This window comes from Papio anubis, chromosome 13 (assembly GCF_008728515.1).
Source record: "Papio anubis isolate 15944 chromosome 13, Panubis1.0, whole genome shotgun sequence".
Taxonomy (NCBI): domain Eukaryota; kingdom Metazoa; phylum Chordata; class Mammalia; order Primates; family Cercopithecidae; genus Papio; species Papio anubis.
Window position 1 is genome coordinate 97,613,274 of NC_044988.1, and position 13,044 is coordinate 97,626,317.

The 13,044-nt window shown below is 58.0% G+C and overlaps 2 protein-coding genes and 1 pseudogene across 3 annotated transcripts; 1 reads left to right on the forward strand and 2 right to left on the reverse strand.

The window, feature by feature from the left end:
• Positions 1–776: 776 nt before the first annotated feature.
• On the reverse strand, positions 777–8,764 carry PTGES2 (prostaglandin E synthase 2). 2 transcript variants are annotated; one of them, XM_009189097.2, is made up of 8 exons: positions 7,742–8,004; positions 5,278–5,475; positions 4,814–4,906; positions 4,549–4,607; positions 3,762–3,911; positions 2,981–3,181; positions 2,409–2,526; positions 777–1,355 (listed from the first exon to the last, which is right to left on the reverse strand). In XM_009189097.2, exons 5-8 carry the CDS (start codon positions 3,872–3,874, stop codon positions 1,227–1,229), a joined length of 561 nt encoding a protein of 186 aa, XP_009187361.1. In that variant the 5' UTR covers positions 3,875–3,911; positions 4,549–4,607; positions 4,814–4,906; positions 5,278–5,475; positions 7,742–8,004; the 3' UTR covers positions 777–1,226. The 2 variants fall into 2 exon arrangements, with proteins under 2 accessions (XP_009187361.1, XP_003911949.1); XM_003911900.4 differs by lacking the exon at positions 4,814–4,906 and having other exon boundaries at positions 7,742–8,764.
• On the forward strand, positions 8,741–9,955 carry LOC116270076 (putative uncharacterized protein FLJ37218). The gene has a single exon (XM_031654549.1). It carries the CDS (start codon positions 8,741–8,743, stop codon positions 9,149–9,151), a length of 411 nt encoding a protein of 136 aa, XP_031510409.1. The 3' UTR covers positions 9,152–9,955.
• Positions 9,956–12,133: 2,178 nt separating this feature from the next.
• Positions 12,134–12,187, reverse strand: LOC116270143 (annotated as a pseudogene).
• Positions 12,188–13,044: the final 857 nt, after the last annotated feature.

Consider the following 13,044-nt stretch of genomic DNA (forward strand, 5'->3'; position numbering starts at 1 on the left):
AGTTACTTGGAGGCTGAGGTGGGAGGATCACTTGAACCTGGGAGGTCGAAGTTGCAGTGAGCTATGACTGCGCCACTGCATCCCAGCCTGGGTGACAGAGCGAGACCCTGTCTCAAAAAAAAAAAGTTTCTCAAGAGGGTATGAGGACGCTGTCCAGTCCCCCCAATCGGAAGGACCCAGTGGGTGGAGTTGGGCTCACTGGCCTCTGGAGGGCCCCTGGCAGGCCAGCCCACCTCAGTTAAGGGAATTGGGGAGCCCCATCCTGGGTGCTCTGTGCAGGAAAGGGGGTCCCACCCGCAACCCACACTTACCCTGGAAGGCAGAGTCTCTATTCCCATAAAGCCTGGCCCAGCCTGGCACTGAAGCCCGGGGCAGCCACCTGAGAGGGCTTGGTCCTGTCTGGAGAGCAGGGTCTGAACAGCCTGGTGCCCTGGACCGGGTGCCCCTGCTCTGTGCACTGGACCTGCTCCTATCACTGAACTCCCCCACAAGGCAGGGACAGACGAAGAAACTGAGGCTTGAAGAGGGACCCCACTGCAGTGTCCCACCGTGGGTAGGCAGGCCCCGACCTGCACGCTGGCTGCTGGGCTCCATGGCCCGGCTGTGTGCCCTGAGTGGTATCCTGGGGACCATGGCATACAAAGTCTGCGGAGCCATACCATGCCTGCCACCTGGGAAGCACCAGGCTGGTGGTTAGTTACCACCAGGGCTGGCATAGCCCAAGCCTGATGCCTCCCTTGACCGCCAGCCCCACGCGGCACTCAGTCACGCACAGCTCCACGAGATGCCTGCCACGACAGGCGCCACAAACCTTTCCTTTATTGCAAACATGTCCCCATCCTGGGAGGCTTGGGAAGAGTGGGAACTAGGGGAACCCAGGGATGGGATTCCACCAAGAACGAACCGTCCTGCTGTCCTGTCGATGGCCCCCACCCACAGGATGTAGCCACGGGACAGCCACTGAGGCTCTGGGAGAGGGGCGGCAGAGCAGGGAGGCAGGGACACGGAGGGGTCGCCCCAGGGCAGGCGCAGGGCTGGAACTCGTCCCTAGCATCCCTGGGCCCCAACAGGTGCCCTGTGTTAGAAGCAAGAGGGCTGGTGGGGGTGGGTAGACAAGGGGCAGAATGATGCTGCCCCCGCCAGCATCGCCAGGCACTGGCCCAGGGACCCCAGGCCCTGGCAGCTGGCGTCTTCCTCTGCCTTTCCCCTGTTCTGGGCGGGGACATTCAGTGCGCTGGGGAGGCCTCGGTGATGGCCCTCTCCACCCGCAGGTACCAGGGCTGGATATGCGTGTGCTGCATCAGGTCATCGAAGGCATCCAACCCCTCCATCACGCGCAGCACTCCATACACTGCCTGGGGCATGAAACAGAAAGGCTGGTTTGACAGGCATCCAGACCTCCTTCACTCCCTGTCAGCTGTGTGCCCAGGTCCCATCCCCTCCCCGCTTGGAGCTCGTGACCTACTCAAGGGCCAAGAGCACAGGTGAGGGTTTGAACTTGGCGTGTGGGGTGGCTGCAGGTCTCGCCTGCTTCACGCCTGTACCCCCTTTTCTGGGCCACAGATCCCCACCAGCAAGTTTCCTTGGGATAAATGCCCTCCCCCCTTCTCAGGTCCTGAGACTGGGGAGAAGAGACCCCACCACCCAGTTTCAAGACCCAGGTCACCCAGGGGCAGGACAGTTTTAAAAATGAGCAGTGGGCCAGGCACGGTGGCTCACGCCTGTAGTCCCAGCACTTTGGGAGGTCGAAGTGGGTGGATCACCTGAGGTCGGAGTTCGAGACCAGCCTGGGCAACATATTGAAACCCTGTCTCTACTAAAAATGCAAAAATTAGCCAGGCATGGTGGCACAGGCCTGTAATCCCAGCTACTCGGGAGGCTGAGGCAGAAGAAGTGCTTGAACCTGGGAGGTGGAGGGTGCAGTGAGCTGAGATTGCACCACTGCACTCCATCCTGGGTGACAGCATAAGACTTGGTCTCAAAAACAAAAAAAAAAAGGAAAAACGGCAGCGAAGCCAGGCCAGTGAGACGCCATCTCACTGGGTTTTGCTGGGAGAAGCCTGGAGCACCGGACCCAGCCCGCCCGGGGCCGAAGCCCACGCCAGGGAGGGCCGTGTTGACGGCGACAGGTAGAGCCCGGGCCCTGTTACCACCACCCGGGCCTCTGGATCCAGCAGGGCCTGAAGCCAACCCGTTCCCTGAACTTGTCACTTATGTGAACCAAGGTGGTTCCTGGTCATCGGTTTCTCTCCTGGAGCCACTTCGAGGCGAGTTTCTGTCTGTGATGGCAGAGAGAGGCAGGCTCCTCTGGCAAGATGCAGGCACTGCCCGGGCTTTCCCTTACGAACCTCCCCCACTCTGAGGACAGAACCCTTGGTCCAGGCACCACCTGCCACCACCACACTCACCAAATCGGCGAGATTCGGCTTCTGGCCCCCCATGAAGGGCCGGTCCTTGCCCACAGCAGCCACCCACTTGTCGGCAGCCTCGTAGAGGTCCTCGCGCACGTTGTCCTGGAGACGGTGCCTGGGCGGGGAAGGGAAAAGCCCCTCAGGAGAGCCCCCACTCCCAGCCCAGCAGGGAAGAGGGGTCTCCTCTGGGGAGCAGGGGGGGAGGCGTGGAAGCCAGGGCAACACCCCAGGTGACAGCATCACATCTGCAGATGCCTCAGGGAGCATCTGTCCCAGATGGGGAGGCTGTGGCAAGGGCAAGAGACCAGGCCAGGGAGAAAGCCACAGAGAAGGTGCCAGTCAGGCCCCAGGCTTCCGGCTTCAAGGCCGGCCCTGCTGCCCCCGGGGAGGTGAGCAGGAGCTCTGGGTCCAAGTCCCAGCTTGGCCAAGGGACCCGTAATCCATAACGCTTTCCCACCTGCCCAGGCCTCAGCCTCCCGCTGGTCTCCTGAGGGGTGTGAAGGGATCACCAGTGCTCGTGGCACCGGAGGCTCAGGGACAGCAGGCCCCGGATGTGCACACACACTTGCCTGCTCTTGAGTCGCTTGCTGATGAGGTACATGGCCGCTGCACCCATGTACTTGGCCACGGCACCCTCCACAGCTCCGAACTTGCCCTCGCGGACAATGTAGTCAAAGGATGCCAGAGCCTCGGTGGGTGTGCGGTACACATTGGGGGAGATCAGGTGCACCAGCCAGTCGTCTGCCCACTGCCGCCACTTCATCTCCTCCCTGCAGGCACAGGAGGGACTTCCTAAGCCAGGACCTGGGCTGTGTTGGGAGCAGGCTGCGTTCTCTAGAACATACCCACTGCACGGGTGGGAAGCTGAAGCCTGAGCAGGAAGGTCTTTTTTTTTTTTTTTTTTTTTTTTTTGAGACGGAGTCTGGCTCTGTCGCCCAGGCTGGAGTGCAATGGCACGATCTCAGCTCACTGCATCCTCCGCCTCCTGGGTTCAAGTGATTCTCCTGCCTCAGCCTCCCTAGTAGCTGGGATTACAGGTGTGCACCTCCACACCTAGCTAATTTTTGTATTTTTAGTAGAGACGGGGTTTTGCCATGTTGGCCAGGCTGGTCTCGAACTCCTGACCTCAGGTGATCTGCCTGCCTCAGCCTCCCAACATGCTGGGATTACAGGAGTGAGCCAGCACGCGCAGCCACAGAAAGGTCTCTGCTGAAATCCGGCATGGCCCGGCCCCAGCCCCGCTGGTCTCCCACGCTGCTCCCTTCTCACGCCATCTTGCTCAGCTTGGTCCTACTCTACAGAAGACCCCTGAGGTCACCACCTTCCCCCGCCAGCCCCAGCCCCACTCACGTCCTGGCCTCCTTCCCGCTGTACACTTGCTGGGCCTCCTTCTCGTTTAGCATGAGCCAGTATTTATTGCCGAACTCGGTCACCTCCTTGCCCTGGTCGTTCACAGCCTTCATGGCTGGGTAGTAGGTGATGATCTCTTCCAGGGGCTGCCTTCGGAGAGAGCCACAGTCTCACCCCAACTCCTTCCCCGTCCTGTCCCGTGGCCGACCCACCCGGCTGCCCTAGCCCCAGAGTGGAGCCAGGACCGATAAACAAAGGCTCTCCGCACTCCTGCAGTAAGAGGGATGTGGAGGAGATGCCAGGGCTACCTCCCCAAGAGAGAGCTGTGGAGAGGACAAAGTGGAGGGCTTGGAGGAAGACGGCCACAGGCTGCTCTGAAAATCTTTTTTTTTTTGAGACGGAGTCTTGCTCTGTCACCCAGGCTGCAGTGCAGTGGCACGATCCTGGCTCACTGCAACCTCTGCCTCCCGGGTTCCAGTGATTCTCCTGCCTCAGCCTCCTGAGTAGCTGGGACTACAGGCACTCGCCACTATGCCTGGCTCATTTTTGTATTTTTAGTAGAGATGGGGTTTTGCCGTGTTGGCCAGGCTGGTCTGGAACTCCTGACCTCAGATGATCTGCCTGTGTTGGCCTCCCAAAGCGCTGAGATTACAGGTGTGAGCCACTGCGTACTCTGGAAATCTAAGCAGCAGCTCCACCTGCTCCCACAAGGGAACTCGGGCGAGGCCTCCCCGGAGGAAGAAGCCACCAAAAGCAATGGCCGCCTGGTCTCCGAGGGGCTCCTTACCCCGACACCAGGTAGGTCTTGAGGGCGCTGATGATGACAGAGGAGTCATTCAGTTGTTGCTGGAAGAGAAAACGGTGGTTTAATCAGAGATTACAACCCAGCCACTGGGAGTCCCCGGGGGCTCCTTAACACCACCACCTGAGGACATTGTTTATCCATTCCTGAGGACATGCCCAGAGTCCTCCCCACCCTGCCCTCAGGGCACCCATCCTAATGGGGAGGAAGGTGTGGGAAAGCCGTGGGGTCTAAGCCCCAGCCCACTCACCCATCTGGCCTCCCAGGTAGAGGGGTAGGGTGGGTTCTGGAAGCTACATACTAGACCCCAAGCACTGTGTCAGGCATTTCATATCTGCTGTCCCTGCAAGCCAGAATATGGCCCCTTGTTGACTCATGAAGCAAGCAAGCCCAGAGAGGATAAGTGACTTGCCCCAAGTCACACAACTAGTGAGTGGGTGAATCACACCTCAAACCCAGATCGCTCATTTCAGAATCTACGTTGTTCAGCTGTGGTGTTCTGCCTCTCTGAGACCCAAAGGTGTTTGGTTTTGGTAGGGAAGGAAAGAGCCTACATTTACTGAGCATCTACTGTATGCAGCTACTTCCCCCATAGTCCTTAGAGGCACAAAGATCCCAAGTTCCTTCCCAAGCTGCAGCGCCGGGCCAGGCGAGCGGGTGCTCCAGGACGATCCAGGATAGGAGGAAGGATGCATGGGGTTTCCTGGGGCTCACCGAGCTTTCTCCTTCCTGGGCCACCAGGATGGGCACCTTTCTGTACGAGGAGAACTTGATCTCAGCCCTGCGCACGGGGTTCACCTCCACCACCTGGTAGGGCAGGGCGTGGAAGTCGAGGAAGGCTCGGACCTTGCTGCAGAAGGGACACGTCTTGTACTGGTACAGGGTCAGCTGCAGGCGGCTGGACAGGGAGAGCTGTGGGCAGCAGATGGAAGGGGCTTCTAGACCTGGCACCCCCAGGTACAGACCCTGCTCCCAAGCAAGCATGTTTTCCAGAGGCGTCTTCTGAGACAACGCTAGAACATCGGGAAGAGGAACTAGGGATGGGAGGGAGTGGTAGGGGGAAGGGAGGCACCGGACGGCAGCCCTGGTTTAAGCCCCTGGCCAGCACGGTCCCCAGGCAGGAGTCCCACCCTTTGCTGTGAGGTTGTGTAGGAGGAATCTTCCAGTCTCTGTCCCATACTGGACAGACCTCTCTTTTCTCGCTCCAGTCCCAAGGGGACACCAGACAGCCCCAGGGTATACAGCCTGCTCCCACAGACACAGAACAACTGTTTCAACTTGGCTTTGCCCACTCCCACTCCTCTAACCCCAGGGACCTCTGGGGGCCAGAGCTGGCTACCACCCAGGCTGGTGTTTACCAGTGGGGTCTACCTCCAATCTCGTTCTTGTTTTTTTCTCTGGAGACAGAGTCTCACTCTGCCATGCAGGCTGGAGGGCAGTAGCTTGATCACAGCTCACTGCAGCCTTGAACTCCTGGGTTCATGCAATCCTCCAGCCTCAGTCTATCTCAAATCTCCGAAGGGGAGGGTGGTATCTGGGCTGTGGCCAGGAAAGCCCCCAGGGGAGCCTGCTGCACCTTCATGCCGGAAAGCCACAATCATAGACCACCTCCCTGTGTTCAGAGGGGAAGCTGGACCGTGGAGACAGGAAGGGAGACACGGGGTACTCCATGCCCCTTTCACCTACCTCTGTTCCCTCTGGTCCAGCAAAAAAGCATCTGTGGGCGGGTGGTGGGGGGTCAAGCAGAGAAGAGTTGGAAGGTGTGGGGTAGGTATAAAGTGTGGCAAGGCAGCTGGGCCACCACTTGGTGGGGGGACACCTTCCTGCCTCTTTCTGTTTCAGCCTGGAATCTAAGTCATCAGTTCCATAAAAGTGCCACCACTACTACTACTAAATAAATACACAGCCTTAGGATTTGGGGGCAGTGGGGAGAGAGGATGACGAACGTTTAGAAAGTGAAAAAGGCGCCGGGCGCGGTGGCTCAAGCCTGTAATCCCAGCACTTTGGGAGGCCGAGACGGGCGGATCACGAGGTCAGGAGATCGAGACTATCCTGGCTAACACGGTGAAACCCCGTCTCTACTAAAAACATCCAAAAAAACTAGCCGGGCGTGGTGGCGGGCACCTGTAGTCCCAGATACTCGGGAGGCTGAGGCAGGAGAATGGCGTGAACCCGGGAGGCGGAGCTTGCAGTGAGCTGAGATCCAGCCACTGCACTCCAGCCTGGGCGACAGAGCGAGACTCTGTCTAAAAAAAAAAAAAAAAAAAGAAAGTGAAAAAGGCTTTCCCTTTCCTGTGATCTCCCATCTCTTAGTCAAAAAAGTCTCCTTAAAACACAGTAGAGGCCGGGCTCCGTGGCTCACACCGTAATCCCAGCACTTTGGGAGCCCGAGGTGGGTGGCTCATTTGAGATCAGGAATTCGAGACCAGCTTGGCCAACATGATGAGATCCCGTCTCTACTAAAAACACAAAAATTAGCCGGGCGTGGTGGCAGGTGCCTGTAATCCCAGCTACTGGGGAGGCTGAGGCAGGAGAATCGCTTGAACCCAAGAGGCGGAGGTTGCGGTGAACCGAGATAGTGCCATTGCACTCCAGCGAGGGCAACAGAGCACTCCGTCTCCAAAAAAAAAAAAAAAGTCTTCTTAAAACATGGTAGAGGCTGGGGCGCAGTGGCTCACACCTGTAATCCCAGCACTTTCAGAGGCCAAGGTGGGCGGATCGCTTGAGACCGACCAGCCTGGGCAACATGGTGAAACCCTGTCTCTACAAAAAATACAAAAATTAGCAGGGCGCAGTAGGGTGAGCCTATAGTCCCAGCTACTCCGGAGGCTGAGGCAGGAGGATCCCTTGAACCCGGGAGGCGGAGGCTGCAGCGAGTCGCAATCGCACCACTGCACTCCAGCCTGGGCGATATTGAGAGACCCTGTCTCAAAATAAATAAATAAACAAAAAAACACGGTAGAAGAACGATTTTATGAGAACTCGAACAATTCCAGGTAGTAGGCATCAGGAGTGCCCCTATTTTACAGAAGAGAACACTGAGGGTTCGGAGACTTCAGACCAAGTCACTCGCCCAAGGTCACAAGCAGGCAGAGGCAACTCCTGACCCCACGGGTTCCCAGGAGTCCCGAGTTCGGGGCTGTTCAGCATCCCCATCCCCGGCCGGACCAGGCCTTACCTGCACGGCTGAGCGCTCCGCGTGGAGGTCCTGGGCGCGCAGGTGCCACCGCGCCGTGTGGTACAGTCCCAGGGCTCCCCCCAGGGCCAGCGCCGCTGCCCCTAGCAGCCGCGGGCTCCCCTTACGAGCGGCCGCCACGGGGCCCTGGCCGCCTGCCGCCCCCGCGAAGCCAGCACGGCTCTGCGTGGGGAGCAGCGGCTGGGGGCGGCCGCCCAGCCTCCAGGCCAAGGCGCACCCGCCAGTCCACAGCGCCCGCACCACCCGCGTAGCCGGGGCCATGTTCGCTCTGCCGGCGCCGCGGGCGGGCGCGCGAAACCAAGACGTCGAGGCGCCCTCGCTGCTTAAAGGGCCAGGACTCGGGCGCTCTGCGGGTTGCCCGGGGTGACGGCGACGCTAAGGGGACCCTCAGCGCTCTCGGGACTGGGCGTGTGCCCGGCGCCCAGGTTCGAAACACCCGCCAGAGCCGCAGAGGCACGCTCAGGAACGTTTGCAGACCGCTCTATGCTTCCGCTTCCAAAGGTCCCGGGGTGGTGACAGGCCGACTGCCGAGAGGCCCCCGCCTGCTCGCCCCGCTTGACCGCCTAAGGGGCGGCGTGGTAGTCTGTAATACGTGCCTGGCCACTTCTCCTGCAAGCGCCCATTCGAAACAAATCGAGCCCTTCGAGACGACAGGGGCTGCGGCTTCCAGCTACCGAAGACCCCACAAACGACCCGGCCCCAGTTGCGCGGTGATGCTGCGGTTCTCTCTGCCCTCCCGCCTCATTGTCTGCTTCCTACTGTGACCCGAACCATAAAATTTTCCTGAGCCCGAGGGGGCCTCGAAAACCACGTGTTTCTGATTTCGCCCACGCGGAGCGGCCGGCCCGCAGACCCCGAGGTTTCCAAGGACAGGATGGCAAAGTGGGGTGCTAGGCTGCCTGGTCCCTCTGCTGGTGTTCGCCCGCGCTAGTTGACGCCCGAAGCCTCCACCGCATAGGCGTCTCCGCGGACAGCCCCGGGATGGCCCCGCCCGGGGCCCGGGAGAGGGGCGGGACTCGTGAAGTGGGCGGGGCCCTGGGCGGGACTCGCAGAGTGGGGCGGGGGGCCGGGAGCGGGGCGGGGGAGGAGCTCCGAGTCCCGGCCCTGCTGCTCTGCAGTGTCCCACTCTTCTCGGCCCGCTTTCGCCCCGCATCTTCCATCTTCCTCCCAGTCCTTGCGGCGACCGAGCCCGCAGTGTCAGTCCCCAGCGGGGACTTGAGTATGCCGGTGAAGACGAGAGCGGAAGGCGAGGGCCACGGCTTCGGGAAAGCGGGTGATCCGAGGAGGCTGCTGGAGCGACCTTTGCTTTTCTGGGGGTGCCTTCCCGGGAAGGGGAATCGGGATGTCGGCTTGGAAGGGACTTTGGAGCCCACCTCGACCCGCCCCGAGTGAGTCTGGAGTTGTAGGTGCTGTCTGGAATGCAGGGCGAGCACCCGCGAGCGGGTCACCAGTCCCATGAGAGCTGCGGGTCCCCAGCCCCGTTTTACAGATGGGGAAACTGAGGCAGCTGCAGGGACATTCGCCCATATGGGTTTTGCTCCAGCCACTTCCATCAGCCACTTTACAGACCAGGAGTTCAAGGCCTGCTCGAGCTTAGAGTGTTTAGAAGTGGTTGAGGGTGAGCCCCCATGTTCTGTGCCCTACTCTATCCCTTATCAGTGCCTTCTCCCAGCGCCACTCTCACGCTCCTGCTTGCTAGACGGAATCCAGCTTCATCCTTCTCCTGCTTACATTAGTTGCTCCTGATCTTCCACACTCTTGATTTTCCGGATTCTAACTCCATCAAAATGTACATGATGTGTTCAGGCTCAGGGAAGACCGAGGCAATTGACGGGGGCGGGACCGAGTTTGGCCTGCTGGGCTTAGCAGCAGGAGGGGCTGGCCTGGGGCGGGGAGAGCGATGCTCTGCTGGGTCAGCATCCCCAGCCATCTGGCTTTGCTGGTGTGGCCTCGCAGCCTCACCAAATGTGAGCAGCTTACAGAGCAACCTGTTGCACGTGCTTAAGCTGCGGAGGTGACACAGGACATGGTGGCTTACGCCTGTAATCCCAGCATTTTGGGAGGATCACTTGAGGACAGAAGTTTGAGACCGCCCTAGGCAAGAGACCCTGCCTCTACAAAAAATAGAAAAATTAGCTGGGTGTGGTAGCAAATGTCTGTGGTCCCAGCTACTGGGAGGCTGAGGCGGGAGGACGGCTTGACGGTAGGAGTTGAAGACTGCAGTGAACTTGTGATCATAACACTGTACTCCAGCCTGGGCCACAGAGCAAGACCCTGTCTCACAAAAATAAGTCCAGGGGTGGGGTGTGGTGAGAGAACCATCAGCTTCCTTCTTACCTTCTCCAGTCTCAGTTTCCCCACCTATAAAATAGGAATAATGATTCCTGTCAGGATTAAATGGAAAAATGAGTGGGGAGAGGCTGGAAACTAGTGAAGCTGGTGCCTGGGAGGGCCTACCTGGGGGCTGCTCCACCCCAGCACGAGAGGATTCATCTCTTGCCAAATATAGAAAGGAAATTCAGTGACCAACCCCTCAGCCAAAATATTTAACAAAGTTCTCCTTTTTTTTTTGAGACAGAGTCTCACTCTGTCGCCCAGGCTGGAGTGCAGCAGCGCAATCTCGGCTCACTGCAACCTCCGCCTCCCAGGTTCAAGTGATTCTCCTGTCTCAGCCTCCCGAGTAGCTGGGACTACAGGCGTGCACCACCACAGCCAGCTAATTTTTGTATTTTTAGTAGAGACAGGGTTTCACCATGTTGGCCAGGCTGGTCTCAAACTCCTGACTTCAAATGACCTGCCTGCCTTGGCCTCCCAAAATGCTGGGATTGCAGGCATGAGCCACCGTGCCCAGCCCAAAGTTCTTTTTCTTTTGTCTAGGCCATGACACTGCTTGGCTTGCTGTGCAGTGTTCCTTCTGCTTTACTGCCCTTGGTCCCTGCACTGCCTCTTCCTTGATTCCCTCCACCAGAGACCTCCAGTCTGTGGGCAGCAGTGAGCACAGCCCTGCTGAATGCCCAGGGGAACCTCAGGGCTGAGCAGCCAGCTGTGGCAGAGCTAGATGGAGCTCTAGGCCCAAGTCTGAGCAAATCTCAGAGGCTCATATGGGAGTGGGGGCACTGAGCCGGCCTGGGCTGTGAGGCCCCTGTTCCTACCAGTCTCAGCCCCAGCCTGTCTCTGATCAGTCCCAACCCCATCCTCTATCCCAGCCTTGCCACGTCTCACCCCTTCCCTCTGCCTCTGCCTCCCTGTGCTTGTGGTCTCCTCCCTGACCTTGCCCTGATCCTAGTCCAGCCCTTCCTCATCTGAGGGCTGAGCAAGTGGGCACAGTCTTCTTCCCTTGCAGCCTGGTGGACGGGCAAAGTGTCCCATCCTAGGCGTGGCTGTTGCTGTGGTTTGAATGTATGTGTTCATATGTAGGAACTCAAGACTCAGCATAGTCGTATTAACAGATGAGGCTTTTAGGAGGCGATTAAGTCATGAGGGCTCTGCCCTCCTGAATGGGATTAGTGTCTTACGAAAGGGCTTAAAAGAACTAGCTAGGTCCTTTTTGCCCTTCCATCTCTCCTGCCATGTGAGGACACCTAGACAGCACCATCTGTGAGAAACAGGCCCGTACCAGACCCCGAACCCGCTGGTGACTAGATCTTGGACTTCCCATCCTCCAGAGCTGTGAGCAATAGATTTCTTTTCCTTTCATTTCCTTTTCTTTCTTTTTTTAATGTTTATTTTTATTTGAAACGAAGTCTTACTTCTTCGCCCAGGATGGAGTACAGTAGTGCAATCTCGATCTCAGCTCGCTGTAACCTCGGCCTCTGAGTACAAGCAATTCTTCTACCTCAGACTCCCCAGTAGCTGGGATTACAGGGACGCACCACCACACCTGGCTCATTTTTTTTTTTTCTTTTTCTGAGACAGAGTCTCTCTCTGTCACCCAGACTGGAGTACAGTGGTGCGATCTCGGCTTACTGCAACATCTGCCTCCTGGGTTCAAGCAAATCTCTGCCTCAGCTTCCTGAGTAGCTGGGATTACAGGTGCCTGCCACCACGCCAGGCTGGTTTTTTTGTATTTTTAGTAGAGACAGGGTTTCGCCATCTTGGCCAGGCTGGTCTTGAACCCCTGACCTCGTGATCCACCCTCCTCGGCCTCCCAAAGCGCTGGAAATACAGGTGTGAGCCATGTGCCCGGCCATGCCTGGCTCATTTTTGTATTTTTTGGTAGAGACAGGGTTTCACCATTTCAGCCAAGCTGGTCTCGAACTCCTGACCTCAAGTGATCCGCCCACCTTGGCCTCCCAAAGTGTTGGGATTACAGGTATGAGGCATCGTGCCCAGCCCTTTTCTTTTTTCTTTTCTTTTCTTTCTTTTCTTTCTTTTTGGGGTTAAAACTGGAAAACCTGCTGGACAAATTCTAAAAGAGCTGTAACACTTCTATTATTTTATAAATTACCCAGCCTGTGATATTTGTTATGGCAACGGGAACACACTAAGGCAACCATACTCTTCCCTGGCCAGGTGGCCAGGACCCAGGGGTCTCACACACAGGAGAGAAGGGAACCTCCATCCAGGCAGAACCCAGATCCTGCCAGCCTACAAGCCCCATTCTGGGCCATAACTTCTGTGACCTGCACTTGGTGTCTGAACCAGTGGCCAGTCTCATGGACATGTGCCCCTCTGCAGCTGTGTGACCTTAGTGTCCCTGGGTTTCCTTCAGCCTCTCTGGACACACTTCCCTATCTCCCTTGCCCTTGCCTCTTCTGCAGCCTGCCTCTTTTTTTTTTTTTTTTGAGACGGAGTCTCGCTCTGTCGTCCAGACTGGAGTGCAGTGGCCGGATCTCAGCTCACTGCAAGCTCCGCCTCCCGGGTTCACGCCATTCTCCTGCCTCAGCCTCCTGAGTAGCTGGGACTATAGGCGCCCGCCACCTCGCCCAGCTAGTTTTTTGTATTTTTTAGTAGAGACGGGGTTTCACCGTGTTAGCCAGGATGGTCTCGATCTCCTGACCTCATGATCCGCCCGTCTCGGCCTCCCAAAGTGCTGGGATTACAGGCGTGAGCCACCGCGCCCAGCCTGCAGCCTGCCTCTTAAGAATTAGGTTCCAAGCCGGGCATCGTGGCTCACGCCTATAATCCCAGCACTTTGGGAGGCTAAAGCGGGCGAATCACCTGAGGTCAGGAGTTCGAGACTAGCCTGGCCAACGTGGTGAAACCCATCTCTACTAAAAATACAAAAATTAGCTGGGCATGGTGGCACGCACCTGTAATCCCAGCTACTTGGGAGGCTGAGGCAG

Bases quoted from the DNA above. Each gene is read 5' to 3' on its own strand.
- LOC116270076 (XM_031654549.1), top strand. From the start codon at position 8,741: ATGGCCCCGCCCGGGGCCCGGGAGAGGGGCGGGACTCGTGAAGTGGGC.
- PTGES2 (XM_003911900.4), bottom strand. From the start codon at position 8,020: ATGGCCCCGGCTACGCGGGTGGTGCGGGCGCTGTGGACTGGCGGGTGC. The intron at 3,182-3,761 runs GTGAGTGGGGCT...CTGTGCCTGCAG, and splicing joins AGCGGGAAGGAGGCCAGGAC to GGAGGAGATGAAGTGGCGGC. The intron at 1,356-2,408 runs GTGAGTGTGGTG...TTCATGCCCCAG, and splicing joins AGCCGAATCTCGCCGATTTG to GCAGTGTATGGAGTGCTGCG.